Source organism: Labrus bergylta, chromosome 11 (genome assembly GCF_963930695.1).
Source record: "Labrus bergylta chromosome 11, fLabBer1.1, whole genome shotgun sequence".
In the NCBI taxonomy this organism is placed as follows: domain Eukaryota; kingdom Metazoa; phylum Chordata; class Actinopteri; order Labriformes; family Labridae; genus Labrus; species Labrus bergylta.
The window spans coordinates 30,638,330-30,655,829 of record NC_089205.1 but is presented as its reverse complement, the minus strand read 5'-3'; the positions used below and the strand labels follow the sequence as shown (position 1 = coordinate 30,655,829).

Below are 17,500 nucleotides of genomic sequence, written 5' to 3'. Positions count from 1 at the left end.
TAGGATCAGGACCAGGTCCCAGTCTGATGACCTGTTAGCTAGGATCAGGACCGGGTCCCAGTCTGACCTGATAGCTAGGATCAGGACCAGGTCCCAGTCTGATGACCTGTTAGCTAGGATCAGGACCAGGTCTCAGTCTGATGACCTGTTAGCTAGGATCAGGACCAGGTCCCAGTCTGATGACCTGTTAGCTAGGATCAGGACCAGGTCTCAGTCTGATGACCTGTTAGCTAGGATCAGGACCAGGTCTCAGTCTGATGACCTGTTAGCTAGGATCAGGACCAGGTCCCAGTCTGATGACCTGTTAGCTAGGATCAGGACCGGGTCCCATTCTGACCTGTTAGCTAGGATCAGGACCGGGTCTCAGTCTGATGACCTGTTAGCTAGGATCAGGACCGGGTCCCAGTCTGACCTGTTAGCTAGGATCAGGACCAGGTCTCAGTCTGACCTGTTAGCTAGGATCAGGACCAGGTCTCAGTCTGATGACCTGTTAGCTAGGATCAGGACCAGGTCTCAGTCTGATGACCTGTTAGCTAGGATCAGGACCAGGTCTCAGTCTGACCTGTTAGCTAGGATCAGGACCAGGTCTCAGTCTGATGACCTGTTAGCTAGGATCAGGACCAGGTCCCAGTCTGATGACCTGTTAGCTAGGATCAGGACCGGGTCCCATTCTGACCTGTTAGCTAGGATCAGGACCGGGTCTCAGTCTGATGACCTGTTAGCTAGGATCAGGACCGGGTCCCAGTCTGACCTGTTAGCTAGGATCAGGACCAGGTCCCAGTCTGACCTGTTAGCTAGGATCAGGACCAGGTCTCAGTCTGATGACCTGTTAGCTAGGATCAGGACCAGGTCCCAGTCTGACCTGTTAGCTAGGATCAGGACCAGGTCCCAGTCTGACCTGTTAGCTAGGATCAGGACCAGGTCTCAGTCTGACCTGTTAGCTAGGATCAGGACCGGGTCCCAGTCTGACCTGTTAGCTAGGATTAGGACCAGGTCTCAGTCTGACCTGATAGCTAGGATCAGGACCAGGTCTCAGTCTGATGACCTGTTAGCTAGGATCAGGACCAGGTCTCAGTCTGATGACCTGTTAGCTAGGATCAGGACCAGGTCCCAGTCTGATGACCTGTTAGCTAGGATCAGGACCAGGTCTCAGTCTGATGACCTGTTAGCTAGGATCAGGACCAGGTCCCAGTCTGATGACCTGTTAGCTAGGATCAGGACCGGGTCCCAGTCTGACCTGTTAGCTAGGATCAGGACCGGGTCTCAGTCTGATGACCTGTTAGCTAGGATCAGGACCGGGTCCCAGTCTGACCTGTTAGCTAGGATCAGGACCAGGTCTCAGTCTGATGACCTGTTAGCTAGGATCAGGACCAGGTCTCAGTCTGATGACCTGTTAGCTAGGATCAGGACCAGGTCCCAGTCTGATGACCTGTTAGCTAGGATCAGGACCAGGTCCCAGTCTGATGACCTGTTAGCTAGGATCAGGACCAGGTCTCAGTCTGATGACCTGTTAGCTAGGATCAGGACCAGGTCTCAGTCTGATGACCTGTTAGCTAGGATCAGGACCGGGTCCCAGTCTGACCTGTTAGCTAGGATCAGGACCAGGTCTCAGTCTGACCTGTTAGCTAGGATCAGGACCAGGTCTCAGTCTGACCTGTTAGCTAGGATCAGGACCAGGTCTCAGTCTGATGACCTGTTAGCTAGGATCAGGACCGGGTCCCAGTCTGACCTGTTAGCTAGGATCAGGACCAGGTCTCAGTCTGATGACCTGTTAGCTAGGATCAGGACCAGGTCTCAGTCTGACCTGTTAGCTAGGATCAGGACCAGGTCCCAGTCTGACCTGTTAGCTAGGATCAGGACCAGGTCTCAGTCTGATGACCTGTTAGCTAGGATCAGGACCAGGTCTCAGTCTGACCTGTTAGCTAGGATCAGGACCAGGTCTCAGTCTGACCTGTTAGCTAGGATCAGGACCAGGTCTCAGTCTGATGACCTGTTAGCTAGGATCAGGACCAGGTCCCAGTCTGACCTGTTAGCTAGGATCAGGACCAGGTCCCAGTCTGACCTGTTAGCTAGGATCAGGACCAGGTCTCAGTCTGACCTATTAGCTAGGATCAGGACCAGGTCTCAGTCTGATGACCTGTTAGCTAGGATCAGGACCAGGTCCCAGTCTGACCTGTTAGCTAGGATCAGGACCAGGTCCCAGTCTGACCTGTTAGCTAGGATCAGGACCAGGTCTCAGTCTGACCTGTTAGCTAGGATCAGGACCAGGTCCCAGTCTGATGACCTGTTAGCTAGGATCAGGACCAGGTCCCAGTCTGATGACCTGTTAGCTAGGATCAGGACCGGGTCTCAGTCTGATGACCTGTTAGCTAGGATCAGGACCAGGTCCCAGTCTGATGACCTGTTAGCTAGGATCAGGACCAGGTCTCAGTCTGACCTGTTAGCTAGGATCAGGACCAGGTCTCAGTCTGATGACCTGTTAGCTAGGATCAGGACCAGGTCTCAGTCTGATGACCTGTTAGCTAGGATCAGGACCAGGTTTCAGTCTGACCTGTTAGCTAGGATCAGGACCAGGTTTCAGTCTGATGACCTGTTAGCTAGGATCAGGACCAGGTCTCAGTCTGATGACCTGTTAGCTAGGATCAGGACCAGGTCTCAGTCTGATGACCTGTTAGCTAGGATCAGGACCAGGTTTCAGTCTGACCTGTTAGCTAGGATCAGGACCAGGTTTCAGTCTGACCTGTTAGCTAGGATCAGGACCAGGTCTCAGTCTGACCTGTTAGCTAGGATCAGGACCAGGTCCCAGTCTGACCTGTTAGCTAGGATCAGGACCAGGTCTCAGTCTGATGACCTGTTAGCTAGGATCAGGACCAGGTCTCAGTCTGACCTGTTAGCTAGGATCAGGACCAGGTCTCAGTCTGACCTGTTAGCTAGGATCAGGACCAGGTCTCAGTCTGATGACCTGTTAGCTAGGATCAGGACCAGGTCCCAGTCTGACCTGTTAGCTAGGATCAGGACCAGGTCCCAGTCTGACCTGTTAGCTAGGATCAGGACCAGGTCTCAGTCTGACCTATTAGCTAGGATCAGGACCAGGTCTCAGTCTGATGACCTGTTAGCTAGGATCAGGACCAGGTCCCAGTCTGACCTGTTAGCTAGGATCAGGACCAGGTCCCAGTCTGACCTGTTAGCTAGGATCAGGACCAGGTCTCAGTCTGACCTGTTAGCTAGGATCAGGACCAGGTCCCAGTCTGATGACCTGTTAGCTAGGATCAGGACCAGGTCCCAGTCTGATGACCTGTTAGCTAGGATCAGGACCGGGTCTCAGTCTGATGACCTGTTAGCTAGGATCAGGACCAGGTCCCAGTCTGATGACCTGTTAGCTAGGATCAGGACCAGGTCTCAGTCTGACCTGTTAGCTAGGATCAGGACCAGGTCTCAGTCTGATGACCTGTTAGCTAGGATCAGGACCAGGTCTCAGTCTGATGACCTGTTAGCTAGGATCAGGACCAGGTTTCAGTCTGACCTGTTAGCTAGGATCAGGACCAGGTTTCAGTCTGATGACCTGTTAGCTAGGATCAGGACCAGGTCTCAGTCTGATGACCTGTTAGCTAGGATCAGGACCAGGTCTCAGTCTGATGACCTGTTAGCTAGGATCAGGACCAGGTTTCAGTCTGACCTGTTAGCTAGGATCAGGACCAGGTTTCAGTCTGACCTGTTAGCTAGGATCAGGACCAGGTCTCAGTCTGACCTGTTAGCTAAGATCAGGACCGGGTCTCAGTCTGATGACCTGTTAGCTAAGATCAGGACCAGGTCTCAGTCTGACCTGTTAGCTAAGATCAGGACCGGGTCTCAGTCTGATGACCTGTTAGCTAGGATCAGGACCAGGTCTCAGTCTGACCTGTTAGCTAAGATCAGGACCGGGTCTCAGTCTGATGACCTGTTAGCTAGGATCAGGACCAGGTCTCAGTCTGATGACCTGTTAGCTAGGATCAGGACCGGGTCCCAGTCAGGTCTCAGTCTGACCTGTTAGCTAGGATCAGGACCAGGTCTCAGTCTGACCTGTTAGCTAGGATCAGGACCAGGTCTCAGTCTGACCTGTTAGCTAGGATCAGGACCGGGTCTCAGTCTGATGACCTGTTAGCTAGGATCAGGACCAGGTCTCAGTCTGACCTGTTAGCTAGGATCAGGACCGGGTCTCAGTCTGATGACCTGTTAGCTAGGAACAGGACCAGGTCCCAGTCTGACCTGTTAGCTAGGATCAGGACCAGGCTCCTGGTACCAGGCGTTTGCTTTTAGGTGTTCATCTTTTGCTTAAGTGTTTAATTTCGGTGCCTGAATTATTCCGGTGTGTTGATCTGAACATAGACTGATGATGAGGATCAGATTCAGAGGACCAGATTCAGAGGACCAGATTCAGAGGACCAGATTCAGAGTTTGTGTCTCTGGTTTAAAGCTCCGTCGTCTGAGAGAAGAGGACAGAGTCAATCCGTTTGCCACCATCGTGTTTAATCACTCTGGAAAAGATTCTCACAGCTGGAACTCTAATGACATGAAAATCTAAATCGACTTTAAAAACAGAATGGAGATCTGCCGCCCTCTAGTGGTGAAACCCACACATTACGTACTCAGGACATGAAATAATTCACAGAGTGGTTCAGTACTGGAAGTTTCTCACGTCTGGTAGATGTTGAGGAGTTGTTGGCTCAGACTCAGGTTCTTGGTGTGGAGGTACGCCGCCATTTCAGCCACAACCGCCGCAGCACTTACGCCGTCTTTCTCAGGGACCAGACCCCCGCACAGGAAACCTGAAGACACCAACACACACGTTGTGATTTGTGGAAGATGTTTGACCACAAAGGAAGGACAGGAAGGATCCTCAGCTGAGTCCTTCAGCACCTTGGACTCTTTGAAACTCACCAATCGACTCCTCGAAGGCAAATATGACCTCATTTCCTGTTTTGGACAGTTCATGTATCCTGTTCCCGATCCATTTAAACCCAGGGAGAGTTTCCTGTGGAGCACACACACACACACACACACACACACACACACACACACACACACACACACACACACACACACACACACACACACACACACACACACACACACACACACACACACACACACACACACACACACACACACACACACACACACACACACACACACAGCATCAGATCATCAGCCCTCGTGGTTCTTCATTGGTGGATGTTCGGGTGTCTCACCTCGAAGTGGAAGCCCTCGATGCGAGCGAAGGTCTGCAGGATCTTGGAGGACACGGTGGTGGCCAACATGTAGACCTTCTGAGAGTCTGCAGGATCCGGATGAGCCTCCTTCCAATTAAAGAACATCCACCAACCCAGCAGAGCGGCCAGCTCATTACCTGTGAACACCTTCCAACCACACCTGTGAGACAGACACAGGAAGGTCAACTACACCTGCAGCAACTACACCTGAAACAACTACACCTGCAGCAACTACACCTGAAACAACTACAGCTGCAGCAACTACACCTGCAGCAACTACACCTGAAACAACTACACCTGCAGCAACTACACCTGAAACAACTACACCTGCAGCAACTACACCTGCAGCAACTACACCTGCAGCAATTACACCTGAAACAACTACACCTGAAACAATTACACCTGAAACAACTACACCTGAAACAACTACACCTGCAGCAATTACACCTGCAGCAACTACACCTGAAACAACTACACCTGAAACAACTACACCTGCAGCAACTACACCTGCAGCAACTACTCCTGAAACAACTACACCTGAAACAACTACACCTGCAGCAACTACACCTGCAGCAACTACTCCTGAAACAACTACACCTGAAACAACTACACCTGAAACAACTACACCTGCAGCAACTACACCTGAAACAACTACACCTGAAACAACTACACCTGCAGCAACTACACCTGCAGCAACTACACCTGCAGCAACTACTCCTGAAACAACTACACCTGCAGCAACTACACGTGCAGCAACTACACCTGAAACAACTACACCTGAAACAACTACACCTGCAGCAACTACACCTGCAGCAACTACACGTGCAGCAACTACTCCTGAAACAACTACACCTGAAACAACTACACCTGAAACAACTACACCTGCAGCAACTACACCTGCAGCAACTACACCTGAAACAACTACACCTGCAGCAACTACACCTGAAACAACTACACCTGAAACAACTACACCTGCAGCAACTACACCTGCAGCAACTACACGTGCAGCAACTACTCCTGAAACAACTACACCTGAAACAACTACACCTGAAACAACTACACCTGCAGCAACTACACCTGCAGCAACTACACCTGAAACAACTACACCTGCAACAACTACACCTGCAACAACTACACCTGAAACAACTACACCTGCAGCAACTACACCTGCAACAACTACACCTGAAACAACTACACCTGCAGCAATTACACCTGAAACAACTACACCTGCAGCAACTACACCTGAAACAACTACACCTGAAACAACTACACCAGCAACAACTACACCTGCAGCAACTACACCAGCAACAACTACACCTGCAGCAACTACACCTGCAGCAACTACACCTGAAATAACTACACCTGCAGCAACTACACCTGCAACATCTACACCTGCAACAACTACACCTGAAACAACTACAGCTGCAGCAACTACACCTGCAGCAACTACACCTGAAACAACTACACCTGCAACAGCTACACCTGCAGCAACTACACCTGAAACAACTACATCTGCAGCAACTACACCTGAAACAACTACACCTGCAACATTGAGGTTTAAACAGCTTCTACTGGGAAAGAAATCAAACTATGTAAAGTATCAGGATTTTTTACTGAACAATTTCAGAAATGATAAAATAGAATTGATCAATAATCATAAAAATAAAACCAACAGCCAACACTGGTGATGAAAACATCCCAGTGCTGGTTCCTCTCTCTATTCTATTCTTTTAGAAAGCATCTGTTACCCGTCAGATTTCTCGGCTACAGCCAAACGGTCGGCGTCGGGATCTGTGGCCAGAACAATCCGAGCATTTTCCTTCTCTGCCAGAAGAAGAGAAAGTTCCTGCAGAGCACACGAGAGAAAAAAACAAGATCATCAAAAGAAGAACAAAATACTGAGTGATAGAAACCAGCTGAAGAACCGGGACCGTCTCCTACCAGCACCGACTCCCCCTCCTCGGGGTTTGGGCAGCGGACGGACGAGAAGTTTGGGTCGGGGTCCTTCTGCTCGGGGACGGGGATCGGGGGAGCCAAGCCGAAGGTGAGGAAGGCCTGCTGGACAAAGACGTGTCCCACACCATGGAATGACGAGTGGACGAACTTTAACGGACAACTTCTGTTCAGATCCCTGAGACGCACAAAAACACGTCGCTCAATCAGCCTCTTTGTCTTACCTGAGACAGGTGAGCAAGCCTTACCTTTACCTTCGTCTTTGCACTACCTGCAGAGGTCTTTAGACGACCTGTAAAGGACTCCGACTCTCACCTGTGATAGCAGAGGGAGGTGAGCTCGTCCATGTAACAGCAGTTGATCTGGCTCAGGGGGTCAGTCCTCAGGGAGCTGCTGTGCACCAACTCCTCCTCCCAGCAGGAGGCGCTCCATGGCTCCAGCTGCTCCTCGATACTCCGCAGGATCTCCTTGTCGTGAGGCGAAGAGATCTGAGCACCGTTACACCAGTACACCTGCGGGGGGGGGGGGGGAGACACGGAGCCACATCTGATGCTGAGGAGGAAGTTCTGTAAGAGTGAAATCATTCTTTGTGGAAATGTGAGACATTTGAATCCATGGAGTAATCACATACGACCAAAACTCCTGAAAGCGTCCTGAAACATTCAGAGCGAGCTGCATGACAGACACTCTCACTTTCCCGCCATTTCTATGTGAGGTCAGAGTGAGCTGATGTGTGAACTTACTATCATGTGATCACTAAGATCTTGATGCACGTAATAAAACTGCCTCATACTCGTTTCTGCTCTCCAGCGAGTTCCTTTTCCTCTGTTTACAACATGAACACGTCCAGTTAAACGCAGCGTCACTCTGTCACATAGGGTTGCCACCTTACCAAGCAGAAAAATAAAGGACACCCCGCAGCGGGGTGCAACTCAATAGGAGCCTGACCACCACTGGCTCAACGGAGGGGTGGGGCACCAGTTGTGGTGAATCATGATTTAAAACGTGGTTTTAATGAAGTAGTAAGAGTCATACTTAAAGTTTTAAGTGCTTTATTAACACTTTTTTTCGGAAATAATTTACAAAAACGCAAAACTTCAGTGTAAAGGCAGATACAGTAATGTATGCACAATGAAATGCACCTAACAGGACGTCAGCAGATGATTACTACTAGCTAGGCCTATTTAATTTACAACTTAACTTAAACTCATTAACAGTATTATTGAAGTGCTTTTGACACTGCTGTAACATAGAGGGGAGCAGTAAGATTACAGATTTTTAAATAAACGGTACGAATTTAATAGTATTTTCATTAATTTATTCTGTCCTTCTGTCTGTCGTTTTTTTTGTTTTCTCATGAAATCATGAATGATACTATTAATATGGTTTTGAACTATTTTCTTATTGTATTAATTAAGTGTCTACTGTCGATATATTGATGTTGTATTGATGATATCTCGCCCAGGTCATAGTGTGAATATAGATTAGGCTAAAATAAATGTCATCTTTTTGTTTTACGTACCGAAAAATATTCACACTATCCAAACTATACTGGAATAACCGATCTATAAACATATGAGAAAATATATTAAGTAGGCCTACAATAGTTTCCTTTACATTATATTCATTTTCACCAGCCAGGCATTACTTTCTACTCTCGTCTGTATTTCTGCATCCGTTTACGTTTCTATGGTGCACGGTGCGGGAATCAGAGACAGACAGATGTTTCCTTTTGACTCCTATGACTTTCTCTCACCCAATCACTAACGAGCTCTCATTGCTCATGCCAAAAAATAACCAAACAAACCAACGGACGCTCCGAGGAGGCGGGAACTAGCCGGCTGAATGATGCTCAGTTCAAGGCATCTTGGAAATACGGGACAAACCGCGTCCCGTACTGATTCATAACGGGACGCGATATCAAAGTGTAAAATACGGGACGATTCCGTATTTTATGTGACGGATGGCAACCCTACTGTCACACCTCTGTCACTTCGCCCGCCATCTTTGATTCTGTGAAAGTTTGATTCTGGTCACAGCGTGGTTTAATGAGAAGCGTTTGACAGCGAGGTGTTTGAGTGACTGACCTGTGCTGCTCTCTCACCTTGTATCCGTTGTCCTCTTTGGCGTTGTGAGACGCTGTGATCATCACACCGGCCGCCGCGCCCAGCTTCTTCACAGCGTACGGCTGAAAACACATTTACCAGCACATTAATAACTTCCCCCTAAGATTGATGACCAGCAGGTGTCTGCAGCAGGAAGGGACGCGTTAGTGTGTCCTCACCACGTACGGCGTGGGGACAAACGTGGAGAAGAGATGAACAGGAACGTCTCTGCTCAGCATCACGGCCGCCGTCAGCTTCGCAAATCTGAAACACACACACACACACACACACACACACACACTGTAATGTCTGCAGGTAAACAGACTGTAACGTCTGCAGGTAAACAGACTGTAACGTCTACAGGTAAACACACTGTAACGTCTGCAGCGGGTAAACAGACTGTAACATCTGCTGCAGATAAACAGACTGTAACGTCTGCAGGTAAACAGACTGTAACGTCTGCAGGTAAACACACTGTAACGTCTGCAGCGGGTAAACAGACTGTAACGTCTGCAGGTAAACAGACTGCAACGTCTGCAGGTAAACAGACTGTAACGTCTGCAGCGGGTAAACAGACTGTAACATCTGCAGCAGGTAAACAGACTGTAACGTCTGCAGGTAAACAGACTGTAACGTCTGCAGGTAAACACACTGTAACGTCTGCAGCGGGTAAACAGGCTGTAACGTCTGCAGGTAAACAGACTGTAACGTCTGCAGGTAAACAGACTGTAACGTCTGCAGCGGGTAAACAGACTGTAACGTCTGCAGCGGGTAAACAGGCTGTAACGTCTGCAGCGGGTAAACAGGCTGTAACGTCTGCAGCGGGTAAACAGGCTGTAACGTCTGCAGCGGGTAAACAGGCTGTAACGTCTGCAGCAGGTAAACAGGCTGTAACGTCTGCAGGTAAACAGACTGTAACGTCTGCAGGTAAACACACTGTAACGTCTGCAGCGGGTAAACAGACTGTAACGTCTGCAGCAGGTAAACAGACTGTAACGTCTGCAGGTAAACAGACTGTAACGTCTGCAGCGGGTAAACAGACTGTAACGTCTGCAGCGGGTAAACAGACTGTAACATCTGCAGCAGGTAAACAGACTGTAACATCTGCAGCAGGTAAACAGGCTGTAACGTCTGCAGGTAAACAGACTGTAACGTCTGCAGGTAAACACACTGTAACGTCTGCAGCGGGTAAACAGACTGTAACGTCTGCAGCGGGTAAACAGACTGTAACGTCTGCAGGTAAACAGACTGTAACATCTGCTGCAGATAAACAGACTGTAACGTCTGCTGCAGGTAAACAGACTGCAACGTCTGCAGGTAAACAGACTGTAACGTCTGCAGGTAAACAGACTGTAACATCTGCAGGTAAACAGACTGTAACATCTGCTGCAGATAAACAGACTGTAACGTCTGCAGGTAAACAGACTGTAACGTCTGCAGGTAAACAGACTGTAACGTCTGCAGCGAGTAAACAGACTGTAACATCTGCTGCAGATAAACAGACTGTAACATCTGCAGGTAAACAGACTGTAACGTCTGCAGGTAAACAGACTGTAACGTCTGCAGCAGGTAAACAGACTGTAACGTCTGCAGGTAAACAGACTGTAACGTCTGCAGCGGGTAAACACACTGTAACGTCTGCAGCGGGTAAACACACTGTAACGTCTGCAGCAGGTAAACAGACTGTAACGTCTGCAGGTAAACAGACTGTAACGTCTGCAGCGGGTAAACAGGCTGTAACGTCTGCAGCGGTTAAACAGACTGTAACGCCTGCAGGTAAACAGACTATAACGTCTGCAGCAGGTAAACAGACTGTAACGTCTGCAGCAGGTAAACAGACTATAACGTCTGCAGGTAAACAGACTATAACGTCTGCAGCAGGTAAACAGACTGTAACGTCTGCAGGTAAACAGACTATAACGTCTGCAGCAGGTAAACAGACTGTAACGTCTGCAGCGGGTAAACAGACTGCAACGTCTGCAGCGGGTAAACAGACTGTAACGTCTGCAGCGGGTAAACAGACTGTAACGTCTGCAGGTAAACAGACTATAACGTCTGCAGCGAGTAAACAGACTGTAACGTCTGCAGCAGGTAAACAGACTGTAACGTCTGCAGCGGGTAAACAGGCTGTAACGTCTGCAGCGGGTAAACAGACTGTAACGTCTGCAGGTAAACAGACTATAACGTCTGCAGCGGGTAAACAGACTGTAACGTCTGCAGCAGATAAACAGACTGTAACGTCTGCAGCGGGGTAAACACACTTTAACGTCTGCAGCAGATAAACAGACTATAACGTCTGCAGCGGGTAAACAGACTGTAACGTCTGCAGCGGGTAAACAGACTGTAACGTCTGCAGGTAAACAGACTATAACGTCTGCAGCGAGTAAACAGACTGTAACGTCTGCAGGTAAACAGGCTGTAACGTCTGCAGCAGGTAAACAGACTGTAACGTCTGCAGCGGGTAAACAGGCTGTAACGTCTGCAGCGGGTAAACAGACTGTAACGTCTGCAGGTAAACAGACTATAACGTCTGCAGCGGGTAAACAGACTGTAACGTCTGCAGCAGATAAACAGACTGTAACGTCTGCAGCGGGTAAACAGACTGTAACGTCTGCAGCAGATAAACAGACTATAACGTCTGCAGCGGGTAAACAGATTGTAACGTCTGCAGCAGATAAACAGACTGTAACGTCTGCAGCGGGTAAACACACTTTAACGTCTGCAGCAGATAAACAGACTGTAACGTCTGCAGCGGGTAAACACACTGTAACGTCTGCAGCAGGTAAACACACTGTAATGTCTGCAGCAGGTAAACAGGCTGTAACGTCTGCAGGTAAACAGACTATAACGTCTGCAGCGGGTAAACAGGCTGTAACGTCTGCAGCGGGTAAACAGACTGTAACGTCTGCAGGTAAACAGACTGTAACGTCTGCAGCGGGTAAACAGACTGCAACGTCTGCAGCGGGTAAACAGACTGTAACGTCTGCAGCGGGTAAACAGACTGTAACGTCTGCAGGTAAACAGACTGTAACGTCTGCAGCGGTTAAACAGACTGTAACGTCTGCAGCGGGTAAACAGACTGCAACGTCTGCAGCGGGTAAACAGGCTGTAACGTCTGCAGCGGGTAAACAGACTGTAACGTCTGCAGCGGGTAAACAGACTGTAACGTCTGCAGCGGGTAAATAGTCTATAACGTCTGCAGGTAAACAGACTGTAACGTCTGCAGCGGGTAAACAGTCTATAACGTCTGCAGCGGGTAAACAGTCTATAACGTCTGCAGGTAAACAGACTGTAACGTCTGCAGCAGGTAAACAGACTGTAACGTCTGCAGGTAAACAGACTATAACGTCTGCAGCAGGTAAACAGACTGTAACGTCTGCAGCGGGTAAACAGACTGTAACGTCTGCAGCGTGATTGGTTGATGGATCAAAGTGCATCCAATGAAAGTTGTTCATCGTGTGTTACATCATCACATCAACTGGAGACTTTTAAAATGTGTTTCCTTTTTATTACTTAAATCCATATATCAAATAAAAACAGTTCTAAAATTAAGTGTCTCTGGGTGTTTAAGGTTACCGCTCGCTGCTGCAGCCGCTCTCCTCCTGCCCTCTGGTGTCAAAACCAACAACCACTCCTCTGCTGCTGAAGTCTGCAAAACACCTGGACAGGTAGGAATACAAACCCTACAGAGACACAGATAGCCGTTAACTCACTTTGATATATTAGACACAGTCGATATATTTATTATTTATGTTTATTATCAGCCTTTAGGTGTGTTGTTTTGACTGAACACATCAGTTTACTGAGATATAATTACTTATTAATTACGAGTCATCAGTTTCAATGACTTGTATGTGAAACTACTAACGCACTCATATTGGTCCGAACCGGTCTCACCTGTGTGGACTGGATGATGGTGAGATCGTTAATCCGGTTGAATCCAGCTCCCATTGGCGCTCGGAGTCCAGCCGTGCCGAAACTCATCCTGCTGCAGAGTCTCATCCTCAAATCGTCGTGATGACTGTCAGCCAGCAGGGACTCCACCTGAGCCCGAGTCCTCAGGTTCTGCAGCACAGGAGAGAAGCCGAGCAGGTTCTTAATCTGGACTCAGTCACACATACACGATCCTGCTGCCCCACAGGTAGATTAATCCACTGCTGACAACTGTCCCTCCGTCCTGTCTGTGTTGGTAAAGGTGCGATAGTGATCAGCTGTTTTACACCTAGTACTTCATCTGTGAGTCGAGTCAGACCAACACGAGTCAGACCGGCACGAGTCAGAGACAGAACCGCATGAGTCAGAACATGAGAAAAGTTAACAATACCCTGAAACTCTAAAAAATAAGAACCAAGATTTCTCTTGAAACGTAACAGCTGTTCAAGAAGTACAGAACAACACTTCAAGGCGCAAACACAGAAACTAAGTCAGAAACCTTCACAGAACCCAAGAGATTCAAGGAAATATTCTCTCAAAGAAAAAACAGTGAGTGTGTGTGTGTGTGTGTGTGTGTCTGTGTGTGTCTGTGTGTGTGTGTGTGGGAATCCCTACCAGGCTGTTGACATTTACAGTGGAGGTCAGATACATTCAAGGCAGCCATGACCTTTACAAACTACACAGCCGTGTGTGTGTGTGTGTGTGTGTGTGTGTGTGTGATGATTGCACACTAACCTACGTACATGTGAAAGCACGGTCCACCTGTCAATCATAAAATCTTCATATGAAGCAGCAGCTTCTGACTTGTTGACAACAGACGACATAACTCTAGATTGCCACCATTTTTTACTCTAGCTTTGATTCTAGTAAATAAATAAGATTATATTAATATCTGTTTGACACCAGGGTAACAGAACAGAAGTCCTAGGGACCCAATTTTGGATGACTTCTTGTTTTTGGCAGAATTTTGATGTCGAAATCCGACAACAAGAGAAACAGACTTTCTTGTACAGTGTGGTGTCCCCCAGGGATCCGTCCTAGGGCCTCTTCTTTTTACAGCCTATATTTATTCTTTATCTTAAAAAAAAGGCCACTTAGGGCCGTCACGATACCAGAACTTTAAACTTTGATACAATTCTCATGAAAATCCAACGATATGGGTACCTGTTGACATACCAGAGAAACAAAAATACAAGTCTCTGGCCCTTAATATTGTTTTATTCAGTAAAAATAGCAGGAAAACTCCTGCACCATCTCTGCACAAAAAGACATTTCATTACATATCTTTCTGAGACGACTGAAGAACTTGTGTAACGTCAGACTTTGAGCCTGTGACTTTGAATGGACCACGGCTGCCTACTCTTGATACTATCGATAATCAAAATAATCTGAGATTGTATTGTTATAAAACATGTGGTATCTAAAGTTTTAATGACTTTATTTCCAAGGATCCCATAATTTATAATGTCTATGCTGATGATACTCAGTTGTACGTACCAGAGCGGCCTAACGACCTTTCCAAAGTCAGAACATTCAGAGGCAATTTATCAGATTTATAAAAAATGAATGTGTGAATTTAAACATCATATTTAAATACAGATATCATAATGGGGATGTAGCGTCAATACGGACAGCAGATTATGAGTAATATTGGCCGAAAACCGTGAACCTTAATTCTCTATGCAGTCATTTCAACACTTATCTGGAGGTTTCCAGATTAGCAGGGAAGCAAAACATGTAATGTGTTTTTTTAATGTAAACAACATGTGGGAGGTCAGGTTGTCCTTTGGTGGAGCTGAACATCTTACTGCTGGTGTTTGGAAGAAAATATATCATCTGGAGGATGCCTGAAGGCTGCTGGAGGATGGATTCATCTGCACAGGTCGAATTCTGACGTCTTGTTATCAAAAAAGTAAAACAGCTGAGTCATAACCAGCCACAGGTGCTCCCGCCTGCCTGTTAGCCGGCCTGCAGCTCCGCACTGCGGGCAACACTCACTCACTGACCCGCTGCTACGGCAACATTCAGAACCCCGTTCAAAACATGGACATTTTAAATGTTCTGGCAAAATAACGAAATTAATGTGATAAAGGAGGATGCTTTGAATACGGTGTGACAAAGTAAGTCTCTTTGAAACATCGGCATACAGTCTATAAACTCAAATGTTGTAGTTTAAAAGATATTAAGTATTTTGTCAGTAATCCCTACATCCTGTGCTGTTGGTCAAACAGCTCTCAAGTTATTTTTTAAACAGTGCAGAGGACCAAACCTGACAGATGTTCACTCCGGGGTTCCCACGTTTGTTTACCTAAATGCTCGGCGGTGTTCAGTGGGGGGTTTACTCAGGGGGGGGTCTGGGAAGGAGTCCACCCAGACACGGACTCACCTTGTCCCAGCTCAACCACTGGTGCACGGACTTGTCCAGCTGCGGGTCCCCGGTGCTCTGGTACCTCGAGTTGGCGTTCAGGTCTCCGTTAACTCCGTTATTGTCCCCCATGTCGACAGACCGGATGAGGCTAGCTAACACTCAGTCAGCTGAAGCAGAGCCATCGGACCGCTGGATTAAAGTAGCAGCCAGCTAACAGCCAGCTAACTGTGTGTTAGCTCCCAGCTGCCCACACACACACACAGAGGGAGGGAGAGAGAGAGAGAGAGAGAGAGAGAGAGACAGAGAGAGAGAGAGAGAGAGAGAGACAGAGAGAGAGAGACAGAGAGACAGAGAGAGAGAGAGAGACAGAGAGAGAGAGAGAGAGAGAGAGAGAGAGAGAGAGACAGAGAGACAGAGAGAGAGAGAGAGACAGAGAGAGACAGAGAGAGAGAGAGAGAGAGAGAGAGAGAGACAGAGAGAGACAGACAGAGAGACAGAGAGAGAGAGAGAGAGAGAGAGAGAGAGAGAGAGACAGAGAGAGAGAGAGAGAGAGAGAGAGAGAGAGAGACACACACACACACACACACACACACACACACACACACACACACACACACACACACACACACACACACACACACACACACACACACACAGGAAGATTTTGTTTTCATGAAGCATTTGGAGAATAAAGTGATAACGTCGAGGAACAAGTCGACTCGTTCTTCTGAATAGATTTTTCACGGTTAAAATCATTTGTGAATAAAATTGCACTTCTGGTCAATTTGAGGTTTTACTGGATTTAATTACAGACACTCAGAATAAAAGAAAGAAAACGTGAATACATGTTAGTAAGCCGTCCCCTAAATCCCCTTTAACCAAAAGCCTCTCTATGAACAAACCAGAAATACATTTTTATTACTCAGCGGTAAAAACAAAACGAGGTTTTGTTGTTTCAGCAGCTGAAAGAATTCCAGCTATTCGTTGAGCTTGTTGCTTCACACTGCCTGACCTTTAACCTTTTTATTCTGATTTACATTTTCCAACAACAGCAAGGCCAACACTGAAGCTTAGTGAAAAGTGAATTCAAGCTGCCACTTTAACTTTGAAGGTAAAAAAGGAGATTTGAAAGAGTTTTAAGGGATTTTCAGAAAACAAATCGAACATGTGATTCATTCATATTTTCTGATAATGAGGTCATTTTCTACGCTGATGATCCTGTGCTGTCTCAGCCCGGTTCAGCTCCGTCCCTCAGCTGACAGTTGAACTGCTCTGTGAAGGCGTCCAGCAGGTGAGGGATGGCCTCCTCCACGCTGACGTCTCTCTGCAGCTCAGCACTCAGTGACGTCACTCCTTTACCCTCGATACCGCACGGCACGATGTGGCTGAACCACGACATGTCCGTGTTACAGTTCAGAGCAAAGCCGTGGGACGTGACGTATCGACCACAGTGGATTCCTGGAGACACACATCAATCAAACAGGAGTCACATCAGATGCTCCTCACACACATCAATCAAACAGGAGTCACATCAGATGCTCCTCACACACATCAATCAAACAGGAGTCACATCAGATGCTCCTCACACACATCAATCAAACAGGAGTCACATCAGATGCTCCTCACACACATCAATCAAACAGGAGTCACATCAGATGCTCCTCACACACACATCAATAAAACAGGAGTCACATCAGATGCTCCTCACACACATCAATCAAACTGGAGTCACATCAGATGCTCCTCACACACATCAATCAAACAGGAGTCACATCAGATGCTCCTCACACACATCAATCAAACAGGAGTCACATCAGATGCTCCTCACACACATCAATCAAACAGGAGTCACATCAGATGCTCCTCACACACATCAATCAAACAGGAGTCAC

General features: G+C 47.6%; 3 protein-coding genes across 5 annotated transcripts in view; 1 reads left to right on the top strand and 2 right to left on the bottom strand.

The window, feature by feature from the left end:
- pgm2l1 (phosphoglucomutase 2-like 1) overlaps window positions 1-15,909 on the bottom strand; it is a 20,078-nt gene extending 4,169 nt beyond the window's left edge. The window contains exons 1-11 of the mRNA XM_020657160.3: window positions 15,627-15,909; window positions 13,205-13,372; window positions 12,884-12,990; window positions 9,487-9,571; window positions 9,307-9,390; window positions 7,518-7,714; window positions 7,191-7,380; window positions 6,998-7,095; window positions 5,229-5,409; window positions 4,918-5,011; window positions 4,676-4,805 (exon numbers count right to left, since the gene is read on the bottom strand). Of these exons, the coding sequence (XP_020512816.3) occupies window positions 4,676-4,805; window positions 4,918-5,011; window positions 5,229-5,409; window positions 6,998-7,095; window positions 7,191-7,380; window positions 7,518-7,714; window positions 9,307-9,390; window positions 9,487-9,571; window positions 12,884-12,990; window positions 13,205-13,372; window positions 15,627-15,737 (1,445 nt within the window). The 5' untranslated portion in view covers window positions 15,738-15,909. The remainder of the gene's footprint in view (window positions 1-4,675; window positions 4,806-4,917; window positions 5,012-5,228; window positions 5,410-6,997; window positions 7,096-7,190; window positions 7,381-7,517; window positions 7,715-9,306; window positions 9,391-9,486; window positions 9,572-12,883; window positions 12,991-13,204; window positions 13,373-15,626) is intronic.
- Window positions 5,738-6,978, top strand: LOC136180510 (salivary glue protein Sgs-3-like; the record flags this gene model as incomplete). Its single annotated transcript, XM_065960494.1, has 1 exon — window positions 5,738-6,978. A coding segment is annotated over one exon (1,200 nt), but the record flags the coding sequence as incomplete, so codon positions are not given.
- A 483-nt stretch (window positions 15,910-16,392) lies between the features above and the next one.
- Window positions 16,393-17,500, bottom strand: part of lipt2 (lipoyl(octanoyl) transferase 2) — an 8,789-nt gene continuing 7,681 nt past the window's right edge. For all 3 annotated transcript variants that reach the window (XM_065960000.1, XM_065959998.1, XM_065960001.1), the window contains one exon: window positions 16,393-17,066. In XM_065960000.1, the coding sequence (XP_065816072.1) occupies window positions 16,837-17,066 (230 nt within the window). In that variant the 3' untranslated portion in view covers window positions 16,393-16,836. The remainder of the gene's footprint in view (window positions 17,067-17,500) is intronic.